The sequence below is a fragment of the Spinacia oleracea genome, chromosome 1 (genome assembly GCF_020520425.1).
Source record: "Spinacia oleracea cultivar Varoflay chromosome 1, BTI_SOV_V1, whole genome shotgun sequence".
In the NCBI taxonomy this organism is placed as follows: domain Eukaryota; kingdom Viridiplantae; phylum Streptophyta; class Magnoliopsida; order Caryophyllales; family Amaranthaceae; genus Spinacia; species Spinacia oleracea.
In genome coordinates, this window is record NC_079487.1 from 28,319,748 (window position 1) to 28,342,393 (window position 22,646).

Here is a 22,646-nt window from a genome sequence, read left to right on the forward strand (position 1 = left end):
CTATGCTTGATTTCCAGTGCTACAATGTGAGTGTTGCTTCTCACTTGTTGCATAGATTTAGTTATCATGCTTTGTCAATCTTAATATCCTTTTCATCGAATGTTTTTCGAGATATGATGATAAGATCTTTTGAGTTTGTTTATTATATGATCTAGTCTTTCTTACTTAGATAGTGGTTCTGCGCATTTTGCAATGAAGAACCATCAAGCCAGCAGACAGGTGATCTACACAAGTTAAGTGAAGAACTCTTTAAAACAACCCTGTTTTATTGCTTCTTAGGCAATAAGTAATTTTACTTCAACTGTTTAGGTTGCTAGTGATGCTTTATTTGGATTTACTTATCCAAGCAGTTCACAGATATGCGGAAGACTTTCCAACTATATCTTGAACATAGAAATTATTATTTTTTAATTTCTCACGCAACAACTCATGGTCTTCAATCCATGTTGCCATTTCAAAAACACGATGCTTTTTAGCTCGTCCTTGTCAATGGTTAACTCCAAAGGAATCTTGCTTGATCCTTTGCCAGTGTTTATGCGTGTAGCATCAATATTTAGAATATCTTTATTTCCTTGAATCAAGGACTATTCCTATGTACCTTTTCAAGTACCATAAGTATTCTTGATCTCAATCTAGTTGATCTTCACTTAGATCAATAGAGATTGGTATATGTTCGTCATGCCTAAAGTCATACGATACGTTTTTGGCGATCCTCATATTATATCATACATGATAAATTATTTTGCAGAATAATTCCCAATTGAATTCCATTCATGTAACTTTAGCTCATTCTAGTTTCGGTAGATACTAAATCCAGCTAAATTCTTTGACATATAATATAGGTTAAGAATCTTACTTAGATCCTTTGATGTTTAACTTAGTAAATGCTTATACATAGTTCAAACATCTTTTACTTAGATTTATTCTTATAGGTCGAATATCTCCAATGGAGTCTTTCGTGTTTGATTAAGTAAATGCCATTACTTAATCCAGAACAATATTATAAGATCTTTGTGAATGGATCTTAATACACAGTATGCACTAAGTTTCGCCTTGGTCCGTCATTGATGAATAATTTCAAATCTAAGTCATGATGTTATTTCACAATAGGGAGATATGTGTGTGATACACATAGGACCAATTAAGTTTTTATGTACTCCCACTAAACTTCATATATATCTATAAGAGTCATGTACATTTTATGAAACTAAAATACTTATTAGCTTCACTAAAATACATTTCTAATTCCCAATTGCTTGCTTAAATCTGTACTTAGATTTCATAAGCTAGCTTTCTTTTCAAGCATTTATTTGGATCCACAAATCCTATGACATACCATGTACATAGTTTCTTCCAACATTTGATTGAGGAATACGTTTTGTCATCCAATTGCCATATGTACCAATATGCAATCATTGCTTGAATTATAGACTTAAGCATTACGATTATGCATGAGGTTTCAACACAATCCACGCCGTGAATTTGCTTGTAACCTTTAGCAACTAATCTAGATTTGTGTGTGAACACAATTCCATGTTTGATGGTTTCAATCCTTAAAACAAAATTGCAACCAACAGGTGTGAAACCTTTCTTGCAAATCAACAAAATTTCAATTTTGTCATCAAAATATTGGTTATGTTTTATGGCCTTTAACCATTTAAACATTAAGTCTATATATGGCCTCTAACCATTTTAGGGAATCTATATTTCGTCATAGCTTTCTTACAAGTCACAAACTTATTAATCTTCATGATAATAGTTTGACTGTAAGTTGTAGGTTTCTTCACTGTCTAATAGAAAAATCTCATAGTTTCATTGACCTGAACTCTATGTTTCTTCACTATCTAATAGAAGAATCTCATAGTTTCGGTGACTTGAACTCCATGCCTACTTGGGTATAGAACATCAAACAATAGAATATCAATAGCCACTTGAAAGTCCTTTGAATATTCCGTTCTCCTTGAAGCACTTGCAAAAGTCTTCTAAGAGATTTCTATTCTTTAGAGCCACTTCTAAAGTCCTTAAAGAATAAGCATTCGGATTTTCTGAAGAACTTCGAAAAGCCTCCGGAATGTCCGTTTATGTTTGTTGTTCGCCTCGAAGACTTTCGAGGTCTATTTTCTCCCACTTGTCATTTTGGAAACGAATCTCCAAAAGGACATTATTTCGAGCAAACAAACATTATGTTCTCAAAAATTCGTGGTAGAAACAATACCCTTGTGTCTCAGTTGAATAAATCACAATGAAACATATATCTATACTTAGGCCTTAGTTTGTTGAATGACAAACACTAAGCTCCCACTGAGTTTTGCAACTCTCTAGATATATATTATGAAAAGTTATTCTGAAATTACTTTTCAATAGCTTTGACGAATTTGGTTTAGTTTGGTGGTAGTTGAGCATTTTGTTTTAGAAATTATAGGAAAAGTCTTTATGATTCATCATTAATCGAATCAAGTACTAATTGACTTCGATTATTCCAACTTAGATATGCCATATCTTATGGACCTAGATTGTGAAATTACAACACACAATCATAGATGATCATATTTGGTCTTAAAGTAATCATCGTCATGATCTAACCTAGATCTTTATGATTTCTTTCCAAGTGATTTTATACTTCTGAATCTTTGAACTAGCCAAACAGATTCAAACTTATTTCACATTGAGTAATAAACCAATATTCACTCAATTCCATGTGATATAATAAAGTCATAAAATCTTTCTTTAGCTTTGAACTCTATTGTCTAGGCGTTCTAACAATAGTTCATATCTTTTGTTACTTTCAACAAGTAATACTAGCTCGTTTTGAATGATCTAGAAATCAATCAACTTTCAAAAGTCCATTAACATAGAGCTTTTGAATGTTAACTTGTTGATATGGTCTAAGCAACAATGCCAAAGATTAGTGGAACTCAAATCAAGGGTTTGATTTGAACCAAGTAAAGTTTTTATTGTTAAAGAGTTGTTTGTTTTAATCAAGCATATTGACTCAACCCGTAAATGACCATTTCATTCAAATAAACAAACAAACATTGTTTTTGTTCTTCTGAATGTGAGTCTTTCTGTGTTTGAAAACAGACATTTAGGTATGCTGATTGTGGAACAAAATAGCCATTAAGTTCCAGCCTTTGAAAGGACTTAAAACAAACTGGATGACCCTACAACTAATGTAGAATTGCCATGCTTCATTTCCCACTTGTAGGTCATTAGTGTATCCTAGCTTCCATTGTTTGAGTTATTACCGAAGTAAGAACTTCAAGCGGTATATGACACCAAGGTAGTTTGTTTGCTAGGTCACTTCTCTTTAAACATAAACTTACAGGTAGAAACGGAATTGTAAAATTTCATTCATTTGTTCCTTGTTTTCCTATTTCTTGTACCCTTTCTTACAGTCTTAAGAATTGTATTCTTTAGTGTTGACTTTTATATTTTGTTTAGACATGTCCAATGTCACTCCAACAAGGTTCTTACCATTTTAATTTATGTTGAATATTTTGTTTCAACTAGATGATCTTACCAGAAGCTTCTAAAGTTCTCTAAGCATCGATCTATTCGAATGTCTAGGGACTAGACTCATTCGAGAATTAAATGGACAAAGATATTAGGTTGTTAACCATTGGTAAAGCTGAGTGTTTAAACTCAATGCTTTATGATCTCAAAACTACATTGTATTTTGAATTCACAAGCACCAATCGGTTTGCCATTCGACTTTGATACTCGAAAACAACCATAAAAGTCGCTAAAAGAAACGTACATTTTAAATTGCTCATTTTCTCTCATTTCCGTGAATCGTTCTTGGATTCACTACCAATCGAGAAAATTTACTGTTACCTTTCTAAAAGGATTTATTGCAGTGCAAGATATTTAATTATAAACAATAATTAAAACATTCATTGAAGCATGCATAGTCTAAACATTTATCATGAATAATAACTTGAAAATTAAAGCAATCGTGCAATTTAAACAAGTTATTAGCATTTTATTCGAATTTATTGTTCCGGCAGGTGTGAATAAAATGATTCCAAGACCCTAAAACCATTGAAGAATTAAGCACATTATGTATTTAGACTCAATTCTAAAATCTTTTAGGTAAGCAAAAGACTTTTGCTAATAGTCTAGAAACTACTCTTGGTTGATAGGTACGTCTAAGAACTTATTAGGTAAACCTTTCGATTTTTCCACGACATAAAAGGAGTCCTTACTTATATCGTTGAGTTTCACCAAAACTAACATGTACTCACAATTATTTGTGTACCTTACCCCTTTAGTATCGATAAGTAACACCTCGCTATGGCGGAAAACTATTACTAAGATCGATGAAAAAAGGATATCCAAGTAAGTGTTATTTTGGCATGGCACCTTTTAACTCAATTTTTAAGTTTGGAACTTAAAGCTCTTACTATGTTGGTTAGATTTTAAGTGAACTAAAATCCTTAATCATGCAACATAATCAAGCTTCGATCTCATGCATATTTAAGACATATTTAAAAGAAATAAATAACTTAAAACATGCATAAGATAAATGTGATCTAGTATGGCCCGACTTCATCTTGAAGCTTCAACTTCAAAGTCCGTCTTGAAAATCTCCGTGGGAGGCGCCATTTTCTTCAAATAGGATAAGCTATAATTAAACTAATTACAACTATTTGATGGTACGTAGACCATATTTGAATTGAAAAACAAATGTGGTACTTTAGACCAATTACATTCAAATTCATGGTACGCAGACCATATTTTCTATCCTATTTGGGCCATACTAGTCACTTCATAACCTGCAAAACAGTACATACACAATATATACCATTCACCCATTCATTATCATGAATGGCCCACATAGCTGGTTAGTAAAACACGTTATGCATCACATAAATATTTGCAGCAATCAATCAAGGGCATCAATAATCTACCAATTATTCAGTCCTTATTAATTCTAATCAAGTTGTTTAACCTTAAAGGATTTGTAGACCTAATCAAGAGTTTATGACTAAAATTGCTCCCACTTAAACCAATAAATTCATATGCTTTACTAATTTTAAACATAAAAATGTATTTCTAGTCTAACCGGAGACATACAAATTTAATTAAAATTTAAAGCTCATATAAATTTATAATTGAATCCACTTATTTAATTTATTTTCAGTGGAATTTAAATTAATTCAAGGTTTAATTTTAGTAAAATAATTAGTATAAATAGAATTTATAATAATTATAATATTCAAAATTAAAACCCGAGAAAACAATTTAAATTATTAATTTTAAAATTAATTAAAATTACTTGAACTGAAAACCTCAAATTAAAATTTTAAACGCGACAATCGTAACACGAAGAGCACTTGGGCTTGCGCCCAAGCCCCGTCGAGTGCACGAGGCTTAACGCCCCTCGACTGTTCGTGTAGCAATACGCAAGCAGGCCACACGCAACGCAGCAGTGCAGGCCACGCTGTGCGCGCCCGCTCGCTCGTCGCGCCTGCTTGCCTCGCGTCTGCTTGCTTGCTGGGCGTGGCAGCGCGCGCTGTGGCGCAGCACACTTGCTGCCCACACGCGTCTGCCCGATGGCTTGCGCCTTGGCCCTTTGCCCTTGCCCACTCGCCCATATGCGCACAACACTCGACACAGAGCAGTGTGCTGCCTTGTGCTCGTGTGCCATGGCTCTTGCTCGTTACATCGTACCGCATGGGCGACGAGCTCCCTTGCTCGTCGTCGCATGCCCGCACTATACAACACCCCTAAAGGGTAACACGTAGCGTCCATTGCTTTGTGCGTGCAAGTTTTATGAGCGCATTGCATAAAAAATTTAAAATTTTATTTCCAAAATTAATGATAAATTAATAAATCATATTAATTTCATAATTTTAGGGCGAAAAATCGAAAATTTATTAATCAGTTAATTTCCGATTAACATGGATTCAAATCTAGGTCATAAAAATTAAAAATTTAAAATAAATTAACAATTTTTATGGTGGATTTTAATCATTGGTACCTAATTAAATTATTAATTAATCATGAAAATCAAATCAATTCTAAATTATTCGAATTTCAACAAATTAATCATAATTACAAATTAGGTTGTATAATTAACAAGTCTAGGCATTCATAATTGTTAAACATATACAGTAGGTCAATCAAAAACTCAAGATTTTTCAACAAGAATCGCAAATACTTAATGTAACATCTTAAATTTACAAACTTTTGCGTTCGAAAAACTAAAACCTCCGAAAAGTCATAGTTAGGCTTCGAATTTGGGAATTCTGGGTTCGGCCGAAGAATTCTTTTTTTGTCAAAATTTTAGAATGCCTTTTACATGCGGAATTGACACAAAAATCACTCGATTTGGATGAGTAACGAAGAAACTGCCGAAAAACTGCGTACATATAATTAAAAAAAAGCAATTTGCAATTAATTACGAAAATTAATCACCCCTTTAATTCTTTGCAAATTTGTAAAATTTAACCATGTTCATGCAATTTAGATTATGAAAATAATAAGAGGCTCGTGATACCACTGTTAGGTTATGATACATATGAATAAACATAAATCATGCGGAAAAACCATAATGCCAGGAAACATATTATTTACACATAATCATATAGCATAATTTAGATGCATACACTTTGTAGCGTGCCCTCCCTAGCTGCGCCCGAACCGAACAAGAACAAGTCTTTAGGACTCCAAGTGTCGTCCCTCCGTAGATAGTCCACAGCACGTCCGGATCCGCACTACTACATTTTTGTTCAGATGCAACGGTCAAGAAAAGGCTAATGCGACACCTTATCGAGAACCGTTGCAATAAAGAGGGCTAATACGACGGTATCTTGTATAATATTTTAGAAACCCGGGCTAATGCGACGGTGTCTCTAAGCCGTTGCAATAGAGGGTCAATTGCGACGGCATATTAGGCTAATGCAACGGGTGTACCAATTAATATTTCCCGCCTACTATTACATTATTCCCTCCCATTATTTTCACAAATTTTCAAAACCAACCCACTTGAATTAAAAAAAAAAGAAAAGAGAAAAGTAAAAAAAAAAACACACGCAAACGTACACGTACTGCACTTTCCTTTCCTTTCCAATTATCCTGGAGAGAGAAAATAGGTAGAGTTTCTTTACGTAGTTAGGGTTCCATCAAAACTTTGGCCAAGTTTAACAATTTTGGTCTGCGATTCACAATCAGGCTCGACCTTAATTCAAAATTCTTGCAACTGGCTGCGAAATTCTCTGCGAAATTGGAACGGGAAATCATTTGCGAAATTCCCTCTCACGCCGGTGCTTGAAATAGTGTGTTAATCGAGTTGGAGGTTGAATTGGGGCTTTGCATTCGAACAAGTTAGGAGGAGAAATTCACGGTATGTAATCAACTCACAATCCAGGTTTGTGTATTAAATTTTGGATAGTTTTGTGTTGGTTTGACATTTGTTCTGTTTTCCCCCTTTTCTAGTAAGCATAATGACACGTTTTTTAAATTTCTTCATAGTTGATTATTGTAAGATATTCTGTAAATTTGTATATCTGATTTAGTTTTACTGAACTTTTCGTAAGATGAAATTTTGCTTTCAGCAAGTCAAATATATAAGGAACAGACATTTCACGGCGTCTAGAGTCTCTCTGAGGTGTGACTTGAATCTAAAAGTTCTTTGTATCAGCAACTAAATTTAAAATTGGATTATTCATGTCATAGGGAGTGAGATATCCAGATGAGTTTGATTAGAAAATAGACATAGGGGTTTCCCACTCAAAATGTTTAAGGCAAATGTAATATGAAAGATGTTAGAAGGGGTGCAGCATGAACTTGGTATTATCAGAATGTTATATAATATATGAAGTATGAACTATGTTATGTGCTTTGGATGCAGAGAACAGATGCTTTAGATGCAGAAAGATTGCACAAATAATGGATACAATAGTGAAAGGGATTATATTCCAAGTCCCAAACATGATCTAAAGCAAATTTGGTGATGATATATATTGTAATTTAGTGTAATTTGCCATAGCTTTGTTTCTGATTGATGTTTGCCACAGTAGAATTAAGATAGCTACTTTTTGCCCCTTTCTTTTGGAAATGGATTAGAGGTATTTGTTGCTTTTGTGTTTTTGTATTTTCTTGTCCCTTATTTCTGATGAATTTAGACTTCGAAGAGGGGGCGCCCTGATTGTGCACACGTAGTGTCTTTGGAGGGTGGTAAACCATAAACAACTATTCCCATGCAATTGAAATCAATTATGTCTTGTTGCATATTTATGTCTAGAAACTTCCTATTATTAGTTTCGTGATCAATTAATTCGGTTACTTATCCTTTTGAATGTAAGTAGTAACTGTTTATTTGGAAATATGCAGTGTGAATAGCTGTAGAAGTTTCCAACTGTTGCGTGTAATTCTGAAATCATCAGACTCATCTTAGGATGCTTCTTATAAGAGAGCTTAATAATTAATCTAACACATAATAGACCTCATTGATATGTTTCTTTGCTGCTCAAATAATAATATAAGTCGACCAGTTTGCTCGTGTTCCTTGAAATTGACTTGGTAGAGTTGAGAGTTGTTATAATATAAGTTGTTATTTTCTACATTAAATATTTGGTTTTTGTTTGACTGGCCAAAAAATTTAAGTTGAAGAGATAGAAATCTTAGCATACGCTGGGAAATGGTGAACACCTCTATTATTTTCTTTAACGTTAATGAAATAAGATAGGTGTATTATATAGTTATACGAAGTTAGGTAGCTAATTTATCTATCTATTCTTTTCTTTAATTGAATTTGATTGGTGGTTACCATAATTCTTTTTCTTGTGCTTTTTATTAGAGTTAACACACTTAATTATTACCTTGCGGAAATGGATAATGGAACTAAAGAATGGTGGATGGCTGCCAAATGGAGTAAAGAGTATGAACGAGGAATAAACGAATATATTAAAAGGGCATTTTCTACCAAGTCTGAAGGAAACCAAATTTGTTGTCCATGTGGTAGTTGTCATTATCGTTATTGGTGTGATGAAAAAGTTGTGAGATATCACCTAGTTTGCAATGGTTTTGTGCCAAGAGCGGACAAGTTGTCAGAATTAGGGATGCACTTTGAAAGAGAAATACCTACTTTGGATGCTGATGAACGGTTGAACCAAGATGATTTGGATGATGATCTAGTAGGGTTGTTACATGATGCACGTGATGCTTTTAGAGAGGGGCCGAATGATGAGGCAAAAAAGTTTTTCCAGTTACTTGAAGGAGGTCAGGAGGAATTGTATCCCGGGTGCAAGACGCATTCAAAACTTTCCTTTATGATCAGACTATTAATCATAAAGTGTGATCATAAGTTGACCAATGGTGCGTATGCTGATATTGCAGACCTTGTAAGGGAGGCGTTTCCTGATGCCAAATTGCCTAAGTCTTTTAATGAAGCGAAGAGTGCTTTAAAGGTGTTGGGGTTGAATTATACTAAGATAGATGCATGCCCCAATGATTGCATGCTTTACTGGGAAGAGAATGCAAATGCCACAAGTTGCCATGTTTGTGATACGCCAAGATGGAAGTCGAATGATACAGAGAACGACACACCACTTGAAAATGGAAAAATCCATAGGATTCCCAAAAAGATCCTTAGGCACTTTCCAATAAAAAGAAGGTTGCAAAGGATTTTTATGTGCCAAGAGACTGCAAGCTACATGACATGGCATACTAGTGGGCGAGAAAATGATCATCTTTTACAACATCCAGTAGACGAAAAAGCTTGGAAGGAGTTTGATTCTTTGTATCCAAAGTTTGCTGAGGATCCGCGCAATGTCAGGTTGGGGCTAGCTACTTATGGATTTAGCCCATTCAATTCAATGAGCATTGCACATAGTACATGGCCAGTTATATTGATCAATTATAACTTGCCTCCATGGATGATTATGAAGCCAGAGTTTTTGATGTTAGCTTTACTTATCCCTGGTCCTTCTTCCCCCGGTAATGATATTGACATTTATTTGTAGCCACTAATAAAGGATCTAAAGGAATTGTGGGAGTTTGGGTTGGAAACTTACGATTCTTCAAGCAATCAAAGGTTTGACATGCGTGCAGCTTTGATGACTACTGTTAGTGATTTTCCAGCTTATGCAATGTTGTCCGGGTGGAGCACAAAAGGATATTTTGCATGCCCTGATTGTCATTATGACATTGATTCGGAGAGATTGCCTTGTAGCAACAAGAATTGTTATAGGGCAACTCGTAGATTTCTTGATCCAGGTCACCCTTGGCGTTATAATAAGAGGAATTTTGACGGAGTGATTGAGGAAAGAAGTGAGCCTATTCCTTTGAAAGGAACCGATGTTGAGTATATGTTGCGTGATTTTCCAAATGAATTTGGAAAGAAGCAAAAGAAAAGGAAGGGTGATGAGGATGATCCAATTCCATGGAGAAAGTTGTCCATACTTTTTCAGTTGCCATATTGGAAGCATTGTTCCAATCGCCATAATCTCGACGTAATGCATATTGAGAAAAATGTGTTTGATAATGTTCTTGGGACATTATTAGACATACATGGGAAGACTAGAGATCATGAAAGTGCTCGTCGAGATTTGGTAAAAATGAAAATCATGCCGGAGCTTCAACCAAAATTGGTAGATGGTAGAGAAGTATTCCCAAGATCTCGCATCTGGATGTCATTGGAACAAAAACGCAAGTTCTGCCGAGTCATAAAAAATTCTAAGTTACCACAAGGCTATGCTTCTAATATTTCTCGATGTGTGCAAGTCGAAGATCGGAAAATCACAGGCTACAAGAGCCATGATGCTCATTTTATGATGAATTACTTGCTCCCTATTGCCGTGAAAACAACATTACCCAAAGATGTTGCTACACCGTTGATAAGACTTTGTGGTTTCTTCAAAGGCATATGGAGTAAAACTATTGATCCTCGACATCTCGACAGACTCCATTCTGAGATAGTTGAAGCACTTTGCATGCTTGAGCGGATTTTTCCACCAGCCTTTTTTGACATAATAGTGCATTTACCTGTACATTTGGTGAAGCAAATTAAGCTGGGTGGACCTGTTAGTTCAAATTGTATGTATGGAATTGAGAGGTATCTTCATGAGTTAAAGTTGGATGTTCGAAACAAGGGTCGTCCAGAAGGCTCCATGGCAGAAGGTTACCAAGCTAAAGAATGTATTGCTTTCATTGCTAGACATTTAAAACGATTAAACATATCTACACATGATGTCAATGAGTACACTGTCTCCCAATCATTTTTACCTAAGATAGGACGTCCTATCAAAGGAAAGGGAAGGACCTCAAAAAAAAAGCATTGTGGACATATGATTGATCGAACTACATGGGCACAAGCACATCGTTATGTCTTATTCAATTGTGATTGTGAGGACGTTGAGAGATACATAAAGTAAGATATCAAACCATAACACAATTTTTTCTATCCTTATGTTTTGCATATATATTATCCAATTGTATATTGTTTGAAATATGTTCTTTTTTTAATCACAGTGAACACAAGACGTGTGTAAGCAGTAAACGAAAGATGAAATGGAATAGTGCACAAGACCATAACAAGGATTTTATCGATTGGTTTAGGGAAAAAGTTGAGTTGGAAGTTGAAGAAGGTCAAGAAATTATCTCGGACCATCTCATATGGTTATCTAAAGGACCTTCTTATGTGGCCAAAAAGCATACAGGTTACTCTGTTAATGGATATAGATTCCATACAATGAAGCGTGATGCAAAGTGTGTAACTCAAAATAGTGGAGTCACTCTCACAGCAATGACACATAGCTTTGCGAGTTCTAAAGATCAAAATCCTGTAGTGGGAGACGTCAATTACTACGGTTCAATCCAAGACATTGTTGAGATATCTTATCATGGTCATTTTAATGTTGTCTTATTTAAATGTGTGTGGTTTCACTCGGAAAAAGATGATGATGAGCTTATTATGGTTAATACGAATAAGAAAATTTCTGAGGGAGAGCCATTTATCTTAGCATCCCAGGCACATCAAGTATTATTTTGTAGAAAATTTAAATATGGAGGGGTGGCAGTATGTTGTTCAAGTCCCTCCTAGAGAATTGTCTGATGGTATTGAAATTACTTATTGTTTGTCATCATAGTCTAACTTATTTTTATTTTTTTATTCCTTTCATATATCGTTTTGACCTATATGTACATGCCTTTCTTTTTTACATTCTTTTTATGGTTTTTTAAATTTGCAGATGAAAGCCAATAAGGCCAACTTTCCTAGTTCACACCATCAGGCTAGAGTTCCAGAATATGAAAGAATGCGGATGGAGAATTTGAAAATGAATGTAGACAGAATGACTGCTAAAGGTGCCGGGTACTTAGCTAAGAAAATACTACAAGAAAAACTTCGAGGTACGGGTTTTCCAGATGGTAATGGCAATAACATGGTGGAAGAACCAGATGATGAGTCAACATCTGAGCATGATGGAGGCTGTAATGAGGATGAAACTACTAGCAACATGGAAATTGAAGTTTTCACCTGTCATAAAAAAAAGGTAAAAAATTGGAACTACTCTTATTTTACTGTTAGCTTTAGCCATTAACTCCTGTTTGTGTCTAGTTTGTGGCTTAGTGATGACTGATCACTGATGAGTCTGTTTGTTGCGTTGTTTACTTGATGTGCTGCTAGTACAAACATGCCAATCCTTGCTTATCGGTTCTAGCTGACTAAAGGAGATTGTAGTTCGAAGTGTAACGTTGCAGCATCTGGTTGGAATAACTACAGTACAACAGTACTTATCTGAATGTTTAGTTCTCATTGTCTCACTCATTTGTTTTTCATTGCATTTTTTAATTGCCATTATTTGTTAGTCTAAAATAAACTGATGAAAAGTGCGATGATGCAAGTAAACTGATTTCACAAGCCACATAAACCTTTTATTACTTGTCGCATCTAGAAGTTTTGTTATTACAAGTTTCGATAGTAATTTTTCTTGAATTTGCAGTTCGCTGTTCTTTAAGGTCTCTAATGAGCATGTGGTGCATAAGTTAGATGCTGCTTTAATGGAAAATTTCCAGCACCTATAATTTTCTTTCTCTTTCTTCTGTTCTGTCTTCCACACTCTGCCCAGAGTGTGAGGAGCCTTACCTGTTACATCTTTACACCCGAGGTGATTATATCAGCTCCCATCCCCTTCTATTAGAAGAGGGCAGTGACAATCAGTGGAATTGGGTTTGTTTCTTTGCCATCCCTTAATGTGTTAATGTAATCCGTTCTTTGTCACCTCACAGATGTATTTGATAAATTGTTCATATGATACACATGCACACAATTGAGTTATTAACTATTAAGTGAGGGCTAAGGTTGTCAAGTAACATGCTATGCGCATGCTCACAGGCTGTATGTGAATTTATGATACACCAAGTTCCAATTGAGTTCATCTATTAACCTGTTTTTCATTTTTGATTTATGGTTCTTTTTTAATATCAATCTGGGTGAAAATTTGGATTTCTTAGGCTTAAACTTGTTTTTTATTAGCTATTAAAAGTTGAATTTGTTTAATTACTGATGAATTACAGATTTGAGGTCTAAATTCAAATTCAGAAATTACTGGTAGAATTTGAAATTAATGTGTTTAGCTGCTTGGTTTGTAAATCTTGTTCTTCATTGTTACTGAAACTGACAGAATTTTCTGAAATTTATTCCCTGGTGTGGCATTTTAATTTTCTAAAATTTATGACTATAAAGAACGAAATTAGTTAATGTGATTCTCTGATTTCCATTGAACTTGGCGTTATAATATTATCTTGTTTTTCAACTTTTGTTCTGGTTGATTGAGCAATTTGGCATCAACGAAATAGTTCTAGATGAATTTGAAAGGTTTGTGTTTAAGCAGTAACCTTCCTGAGCTTCAGAGCTCATATCAGTGTAGAAGTATATAATTGGATATCCTGTTTGCGCTTGTGCATGAGGTGTGTGCCGATATTCTTATGGTTCACTACACAAAATAGGCAAATCCATTACAGTCTGGATTATAGATTTATAGTAGCCTCGTGGGAAAAAGGAAATGTGCTCATAAGTTTTTGGGTTTTTTTCTATTAAATGTTAACCAAAACTTGTCACTTTGCTGCTGCTGCTGCTGCTGCTTGTTATTGGTTTAGATTTGTCTGTCAATTATAGTTACACCTTTGGTCATTTAAACTCCACTTATGCATGGCATCCATCTCTTTGCCTTATTGTTAACTACCTTGTATAATAAGTTGAGAGTTGCATTTGGTAGTCACTGTCTACTGTCTAGGGTAAATGACAAGAAGCCTTTACTTCCACAAGGATAGATACAGGTGTGATCTGGCCATCGGTAAATGACAGAAGCTCATCTGAATATTATTTGTTAAATTAGGATGGCCTCTGGCCTTGCTTGCACCCTTTCGTGCTGGTCATGCTTTTTTCCTTTTGTATATGCGATGGCTCTATCCCATGCCTAGATATAACTTCACTTAATCGGTTATTTACTGTTATTATTTACTGTTATTTACTAGTAGATTTTTTAGATATTAAATCCAAATTTGTGTACTATGTGATGGAAAGGGAATGGGAGCTTAGATATCATCTGTCTATATTATGTGGAATAAACCCTTTGATGTCAAGGGGGAGATGAAGCTGCGTTATTAAATTACTTGATTCCAGTACACATCAAACAGTCCCTGTGAGGAGTCCATGGATTCAGAAATATGTTTTGGCAGAGGATGCTCGTTTGATTAACAACAGAATCATTGGGTGGCTGTTAGAAACCAGAGAGGATTCTTGAATTGGTATGTGAATTTGAACATTCAATATAGCAAGGGCAGTGGAGATTTTTCACTGGTGTTAGACTGTTAGATGGCGTTGGCTAGATAATGGTCAAATCATCAAGTTGGATGGTTCTTCTGCTACCAGAATTAATTTTCTTAACCCGAGATAGAGTTGAATATGCATGTAATTTAGAATAAATTAACCATAGCACTGAAAGAGATTCTTGATAGTACAACTACAATTAGTAGTATCACAAGCATTGAATCCTGATGTATTTCATTTTCCGCATTACTCTGTTGTCTGCATTACCTTTATGGCAAGTTCAGACTTGATCACACAAATCTACACATGTGATTTAGCTTGCATTCTATCTTGTGGTAATGTACCCTTTTGTGAATTTTGGAGCTCGAAACTCTACACAATATTCTTATTTTGAATTTCAGAAAGAAAATTATCAACTAAATACAGTGATAATATCTGATATTGGACATAAGGTAACTGCTTATTCCTTTAGGTAGTAATACTTTATTTGCCAAAAAAATGCTAACTTGAGATGGATGCTGACTGTTGTATACCTGATCTTTATACTATAGGTTGTGGCTCCGTCCCCGACTATTGGTGATTTTGTGAAGAATAATAATCCCAAACAGAAGCATCATCAGGTTAAGCAAGGTCGTGATAATAACTCAACTAGCTCTGTTCAGAAGGTTTAAGAACAATGTAGTCAGAAGAAGAACCAACCTTTCAACAATACAAGCTCTGAGAAAGAGCAAGAGCAGCTTGATATTGTTAAGAAAAGGAAGCAAAAACAGAAGTCATATTGTTCTCCAGGTTCCATGACAAGGTATCTTGATTTTCGAAAAAAGCAATTAGAAAACAATGAAATGGTTGCAGCCGGTAATCCAATTCTGAATACTGAAACATCACCAATAAGAGACGAAAATGATGATGATGATGTACAGCTGAATAATAATGATGCTGGATATAGCCTTGGGTTTGATTTAGAATTGGAGACAATAGCTGAAAACGAAAAGGAAGGTATGAGTTATCATTTACATTTGTGAAGTCAGTTATAATTTATGAGTCAATTAGTAAACATGTAACTTATTAGCATACTGAATATATAATTGAATTAATATTTGAACTGAAACAGCTCCTAAGAAGAAGCATCGAGGGCCAACAAAGCTTACACAAGTTCATGCGCGTACAAGAGAAGAACGCCAATATATTATTCTGAACTCATTTGGCCAACCAGTAGGACCTACAAAGGAAATTGTTGAAGAGTTTAAGTTCTTCCTCGGAACTTTGGGGAAGGATTCTGAGCTTGCGCCACTCAATTATGTCAATTTTCGAGATCTGCCCACACATGACAAAATATGGGATTATGTTTTGGTATGTTGTATTATTGTTGTTTTGCACAAGTTTGGTAGTGATATTCATTGATATTTCTTGAAATATTATGACCTTTGTGGCTTCGTATATTACTAATGGTCACTTCAATGACTGGTATAGGAAAAATATATAGTTCCTGAAGCCGGAAGAAAATATGCAATGGAGGCTGTCAATACAAGTTGGCGTAGTTATAAATGTAGATTTAAGAAGAATCATTTCTATGCATATGCCACTGATGAGTTAAGATGGAAGAATAAACCAGACACTATTTCAGTACCTTAGTTTCAAGACCTCTTGAATTACTGGAAATGTGAAAAAGTTGAGGTATTTAATGAAATTTCCTTATATGTTCATGTAAGAATGGGTCTTAGTAGTTGTAACTTATTGTTTTTATCTCATAGGAAGAAAGTAAGACCAACAGAGAAAATCGTTTGTTGTTAAATGATATGCACACGATGGGCCGTAAGGGGTTTGGAATTTTACGTCATGAATTGGTAACAACTTATTCTCATTTCTAGTAAATTTCTTATATTTTGGTGCTGCATATTAGAGGTTACTTATATATGTTATTGTGCTTTTTAATAGCAAGAGCAGGATCCGGATAAGCAAGAACCTTCTCAAGCAAAGGTCTACAAAGAATCAAGGAAAAGAGTTCCAGGGAGAACATACCTTACCAACCCTGAGAAAACCGAAGAGAATATTGTAAGTTAACAAGTTGCATTTACATATTTGCATTGTTTTGATAATATAGTAAGAGAATGACTTAAAGTTCCATAAATAGGCAAAACTAGATGCTTTAGAGTCCACCCAAAACGGAGAAGAAGGGAGAAATTCCAAAGACCTTATCTCTGAAGTGATACAAGGTCCCAAAAGCAAAAGCAAAAGCCGTGTACCACTTTACGGAAAAGGTGTGACAAAGAGTGACTTGAAGAAAAAGGAAAAAAAATCAGGATTCTTGATTCCGGAAGAGTTCTTGCAGAGTATGAAAACAGAGTTGGTGCAGCAACTTGCACCCCACGTTGTGTCTATGATTGTATCTCAACTTCAAGAAGCTAATCCCGAGATTAATATAGTTATTCCTGATTTTGTGACACCATCAATTCCAAATGGTGCATCTAGTGCGCCGCATGTCAGTGAGCGAAATGGACAGTCTGGTGGGACAAGCAGGACAATTAACCAGGTAAAGTATTTGTTTTTGCGTTATAATATGTTGCATTGTCTCATTATTTTATTGAAATTCTGTTGTGGTGTTTGGTTGTATAGTTGGACAGGTTCGTTTAGTTTTCGGTAGGTTGGCAGAACCTTTCATCTTAACAGATGCAACTTTTTTCATGGAATTCCTGCTAATTCATTCTCCTGACTGAAATGTTTGTTCATAGTCTCCTTGTGTATTTGATGGCAACTCTTCTAGGGAAGCTTTGTGAATCATAGTCTCCTTGTGTATTTGGTCTGTCTATCTCAGCTACTAGACCTGCTGAATTTCAATTATCCTTGCTGAATTAGAGAAAGGCTTAAATTTGCTGAATTTCAATTATCTTTAAACCTGCTGCTCCCTACTGACTTCAGACGTAGTGCCTGCACTACCGCCAATCAGTCACTTTCCATCACAACTCGCTGCATTCCTTCGCAATCAGATTCTATTAACTAATTGCCACTATAGTCAAAATCAATGTTGCTCGTTATGAGAGACATCAAAACTGATTAGATTTTTATGCAATCTCTGGGCTTTTGGTCTGTGTAAGCATGCTTTAAGGTTCTCATAATCACCTGTTTACCTTATCTTCCCCAAGTTCTTAGAGAATGCACCATCACATACAGGGACAAATGTACAGTGCCCTCCAAAAGTCCAAATATGAGCTTTCACTTTCACTTTATTTTGTCTAAGACACATTGATTCTTTACTGACTAGTAAGATAGTAAGACTTTACATTTCACTAGCTATATAACTGTTGGTTTCTTGTCATCACGTTCAACAGCTTTTGGTTTGATCTCGGTAAAACCAAGAGGCCTGACATTGCGTGGAATTGGATTTCAGTGAAGTAAGTTTAGGGTCTGCATCTCATATAATTGTTTGCTGGACATATATATATATATATATATATATATATATATATATATATATATATATATATATATATATATATATATATATATATATATATATATAATATATATTGTTTGCTGGACATATATATATTATCTACATTTCTGACAATCATCATCTCATAGAATGGTATTGCCAATATATATCATCTCATAGAATTGTTTGCTACACAGATTCATCATATCATCTCATAGTAAGTTTAGGGTCTGAAATTTCATGCTTTATTTGAATAAATATGAAGTTTATTAAGTTATTTAATTTATCGTGTTTTAGCTAGTGCACCATCTCTAACCTGTGCCCATTCGTGATTTAAACTTTCAGGAGCATGGTGAGCTAAATGGAGAAGAAATGTAGATCTAGCAATGACACAGTGGAGACTCTTATTTGTTTTTGAGTCATTTTGTGATTTCTAGTAATGTACATTTAATTTGTTTATGTGGATTTTAATTTTATGCATTTTGTCATTAAATACACTAAATTAATTATTAGTGAATAATTATTTTGTAATGCATGTGTCCTATGGGCACTAATATTGTAATATTACTCTTTAAGTCAATGAAAATCTTTTATTATTGACATCCTTTCTTAATTTAGAATAATTTTAATTATTTTTTATTATTATGAATAAATGAACCCGTTGCATTAGGTGCTCAACAGATCGATTTATTTTGACAATAAATTACCGTTGCATTAGGCTAAAACATGTCGCATTATTTCTTTAAGCCATTGTAGATATCCGTCGCATTAGCTAAAATAACCATCGCATTAGCTAAAACAAACCGTCGCATTAGCTTAAATTTCCGTCGCAATAGCTAAAGAACTAATGCGACACCCATCTAATGACCGTCGCATTAGATGTTTATCTAATGCGACGGTATTAATTTTACCGTTGCATTAGGTCACTGATCGTCGCATTAGATCTAATGCAACGCCACCGGATGTAAGGGTCATTTGTCGTCGCATTAGGTCTAATGCGACGGATTTTGATGCCTAATGTAACGTTTTTAGGCGTTGCATCTGATAAGAAATGTAGTAGTGTCGCCTTAAGATTGACCAACTAGAATCGCCCTTAAGGTACTATAATTTTCGGGTATTATAGGGCAATATTATGACTGAATTTTGCTCTCAAAAATGTCACTTTGAATACTTGAAAAACTCGTTATAAATTGTGAACCTAGGCCACATATTTATAGGGGTATGGAAAGAGAATTGGAATCCTACTAGGATACGAATTAATTAAATTAGAATCCTAGTAGAACTCTTATTTAATTAATTTATCTTTTAGGATTAGGAATTTAATCATTAAACGAATCCTATACGCTTTAGGTTTCGTATGTGAACACAAACACACACGCACGCACAGCAGCCCACGAGGGGCGCCATGCGCGCGCGCACATCCCGAGCAACGCAGCCCAATTTCCACAGAGCCCACGACTGCCGCAGCCTTGGGCGCGCGCTGGGCCTGCCTTGCAGTGGGCCTGGCGCTGCCTTGGCTGTTCGTGTGGCGCGCTGGCTTGCTGGGCGATGGCCCGGCTTCGTGCTGGGCCTTCGTCTGGTAGGCCTCGTCCGATGCTAATTCGTACGATGCGCTTCCGATTAATTTCTCGATTCCGGAATTCATTTCCGATACGAACAATATTTAACATTTCCGATTCCGGAATTAATTTCCGTTTCGAACAAATATTTAATATTTCCGTTTCCGGAATTATTGTCGGATTCCGATAATATTTCCGATTCAGACAATATTTCCGTTTCCGGCAATATTTCCGATTCCGGCAATATTTCCATTTCCATTAATATTTTCCGATACGTACCATGTTTCCGTTTCCGGCAACATCTACGACTTGGATAATATTTATATTTTCGATACGATCCATATTTCCGTTTCCGGCAATATCATCGTTTCCGGAGTATTCATTTGCTTGCCTTTGACGATCTCAGCTCCCACTGGATCCAAGATCCGTCGATTCCGAATATCCATAGATGGAGTATTTAATGCCATTAAATACTTGATCCGTTTACGTACTATTTGTGTGACCCTACGGGTTCAGTTAAGAGTAAGCTGTGGATTAATATAATTAATTCCACTTGAACTGAAGCGGCCTCTAGCTAGGCATTCAGCTCACTTGATCTCACTGAATTATTAACTTGTTAATTAATACTGAACCGCATTTATTAGACTTAATATTATATGCATACTTGGACCAAGGGCACTATTTCCTTCACATCCAACCAATGCCCCATATGAAATATGCCCGACCCCAAAGCATGCAAGAGAGTTAGAATGATATTACCGGATATGTCGTGGGAGCAAGTCCCGCAAAGAACCGTAATAACAAACGAACTCACCAATAAGAATGGACGGACATGGCAAAGATGGATGCAAAGATTTCCACATCAAGAAAGCTTGAGGCACAAAAACTCAAAAATCAAGAAAAAATTAGTATACATGGGCCAAATGGCCAACACCCACGGGTTGCCTCCCGAGAAGCGCTCTTTTTACGTCATTAGCTTGACGCCTTTTTCCTCTATTAAATATCCCGGCAACGATCGCAATAGTTTGTCATATGCAATGGCAAACATATCCAAGAGTAACAAGTAGGCAAGAGTCAAATGAGAAGCAAGCACAAACTAGAATGCAACTCTATGCCTACGGGGGTGGGGAACCAAAATAAGAAAAATCAAAATGAAAAACAAAAGAAATACTCCCTTCTTCTTGCTCCTTTGAGGAAGGAGAATCATTAGGATCAATAGAGGAAAAAGAATCCTCAAGCGGTGGGAGTTGGGATAAAAGGGGAAAAAAATGGGAAATGAAGGATAAATGTTGAGTTTCTTCTTTCGGAATGGGGAATGAGGGAAGGGAGTGGGAACAAAAGATTCACAAACAACTTCACTCACATCACAAAGAGCACAAGAAATCTCAACATAAGATCCTTCATTCAGTTTTAAATGTTTTTGGTTGGCACATTCACCTTTTTCCTCAATTTGAATCGACTTATGCACTTCAAGGAAAAAAGAAGAAAATAGATTTTCATCACCATCATCAAGGCATTCACTCAAAGAGGAACGAGTAGGAACAAACTCTCCAATACTCAACTCCTCAATGCCATGCATCATAGGTGGCAATGTAGCCTCAGACTCATCTCTTCTCCACGAAACATCCTTAATAGATTCTTGCATTATTAGGTTAGAGATTCCCAAAAAGCCTACTCGTTGGGACATGACCTCAAATGAATTTAAACTAGAATCTATTCTTTGGTCTTCTTGAATTTCAAGATACTTCATGAAAAGGAGCATCTCAAACAATGATTTTGGAGATTCAAATTTCAAAGAGCTTAGGAAATTATCATGGAGATAGAGAAGATCATCAAGTGTAATCGATTCATGATTTTGAGAAACAAAAGAATTTGCCATTTTTTTGGTTTTCAAAAAAAATGAAAAATGAACTAGACTAGAGAACTAGAAAGAAAAGTCAAACAATGATGCCATTCCCCGGAAACGACGCCATTTTGATAAGGGGGATTTTCGCTTCGTTATACGAATGCCACCTAATCAAACAAAATTTATAAACTCCTAACTAACCGGCTATATTGACTATAGCGGCAAGCATAGGGATCGTACCAAGAGAATGAATATGTTTGGCTTTTCAATCTAATGTGTTCAAAAGCTAGTTCGAATGAAAAAGAGTTTTTTGAATTAATCTAATGAAAGCAAGAATAGCACGAAATACAAACAAGTAAAGAAATTCTAGAGATTTCGGGAATTGGCAATGGAAATTGAATTAAGGGAAGAGCAAGGTCAAAACACAATGATTATGCAAAGACTTGATGCATAGGGGAATAGAAACTAATGACGTGTTCGCCACCTCTCGGATGGAACACGCGAAGCATCTAATCGAGGAAAAGCTCTCGCGTAATCCTAAAACTAGACCACTTGCATATAAGACCTACTATTCACTTTCATCAAAGAGGTTCACAATGTCTTGCCAAACCTAAACAATGCATTCCAATCAATCCTAATCAACTAGCATTTGCAACTACTACTTAATTAGTCATGGAAGTCCTATCATCAACTAAAATTTAATCACAACATCAACATGAATTTCCCTATAATTTCCCAAATTCATTCCCAAGGCTTCAACCCTAACCTCTAGACTAAGACTACTCAATTAGCATGATTACCATCAAAATTAAACTAAAATTAATCCTAATAATGAAACTAATTGAATTAAAGAAACAAATTGAATTAACAAAAATCAGAAAATTCAAATATCAAAATTGGGGAAAATTCAAGAAAATTCAAAATATGAAACTAATTCAAGAATTCAACAATGAAATCGAAGCATAAACGAAAATAGTGAAGCAATTAAAGAATTAAAGAACAAATCAAAAAGAAAAGTAGAATTATACCTTGAAT

At 35.3% G+C, this 22,646-nt stretch overlaps 2 protein-coding genes across 2 annotated transcripts; both read left to right on the forward strand.

Annotated features, from left to right (window-relative positions):
• Nucleotides 1–8,834: 8,834 nt before the first annotated feature.
• On the forward strand, nucleotides 8,835–9,968 carry LOC110800714 (uncharacterized). Its single transcript, XM_022006027.2, has one exon. The coding sequence runs from the start codon at nucleotides 8,835–8,837 to the stop codon at nucleotides 9,966–9,968; it is 1,134 nt and encodes a 377-aa protein (XP_021861719.1).
• A 5,650-nt stretch (nucleotides 9,969–15,618) lies between these two features.
• On the forward strand, nucleotides 15,619–17,557 carry LOC130463509 (uncharacterized). The gene is made up of 8 exons (XM_056832655.1): nucleotides 15,619–15,772; nucleotides 15,888–16,126; nucleotides 16,247–16,399; nucleotides 16,528–16,620; nucleotides 16,712–16,828; nucleotides 16,908–17,306; nucleotides 17,390–17,397; nucleotides 17,506–17,557. The coding sequence occupies exons 1-8, from the start codon at nucleotides 15,619–15,621 to the stop codon at nucleotides 17,555–17,557; spliced, it is 1,215 nt and encodes a 404-aa protein (XP_056688633.1).
• The last annotated feature ends 5,089 nt before the right edge of the window (nucleotides 17,558–22,646 follow it).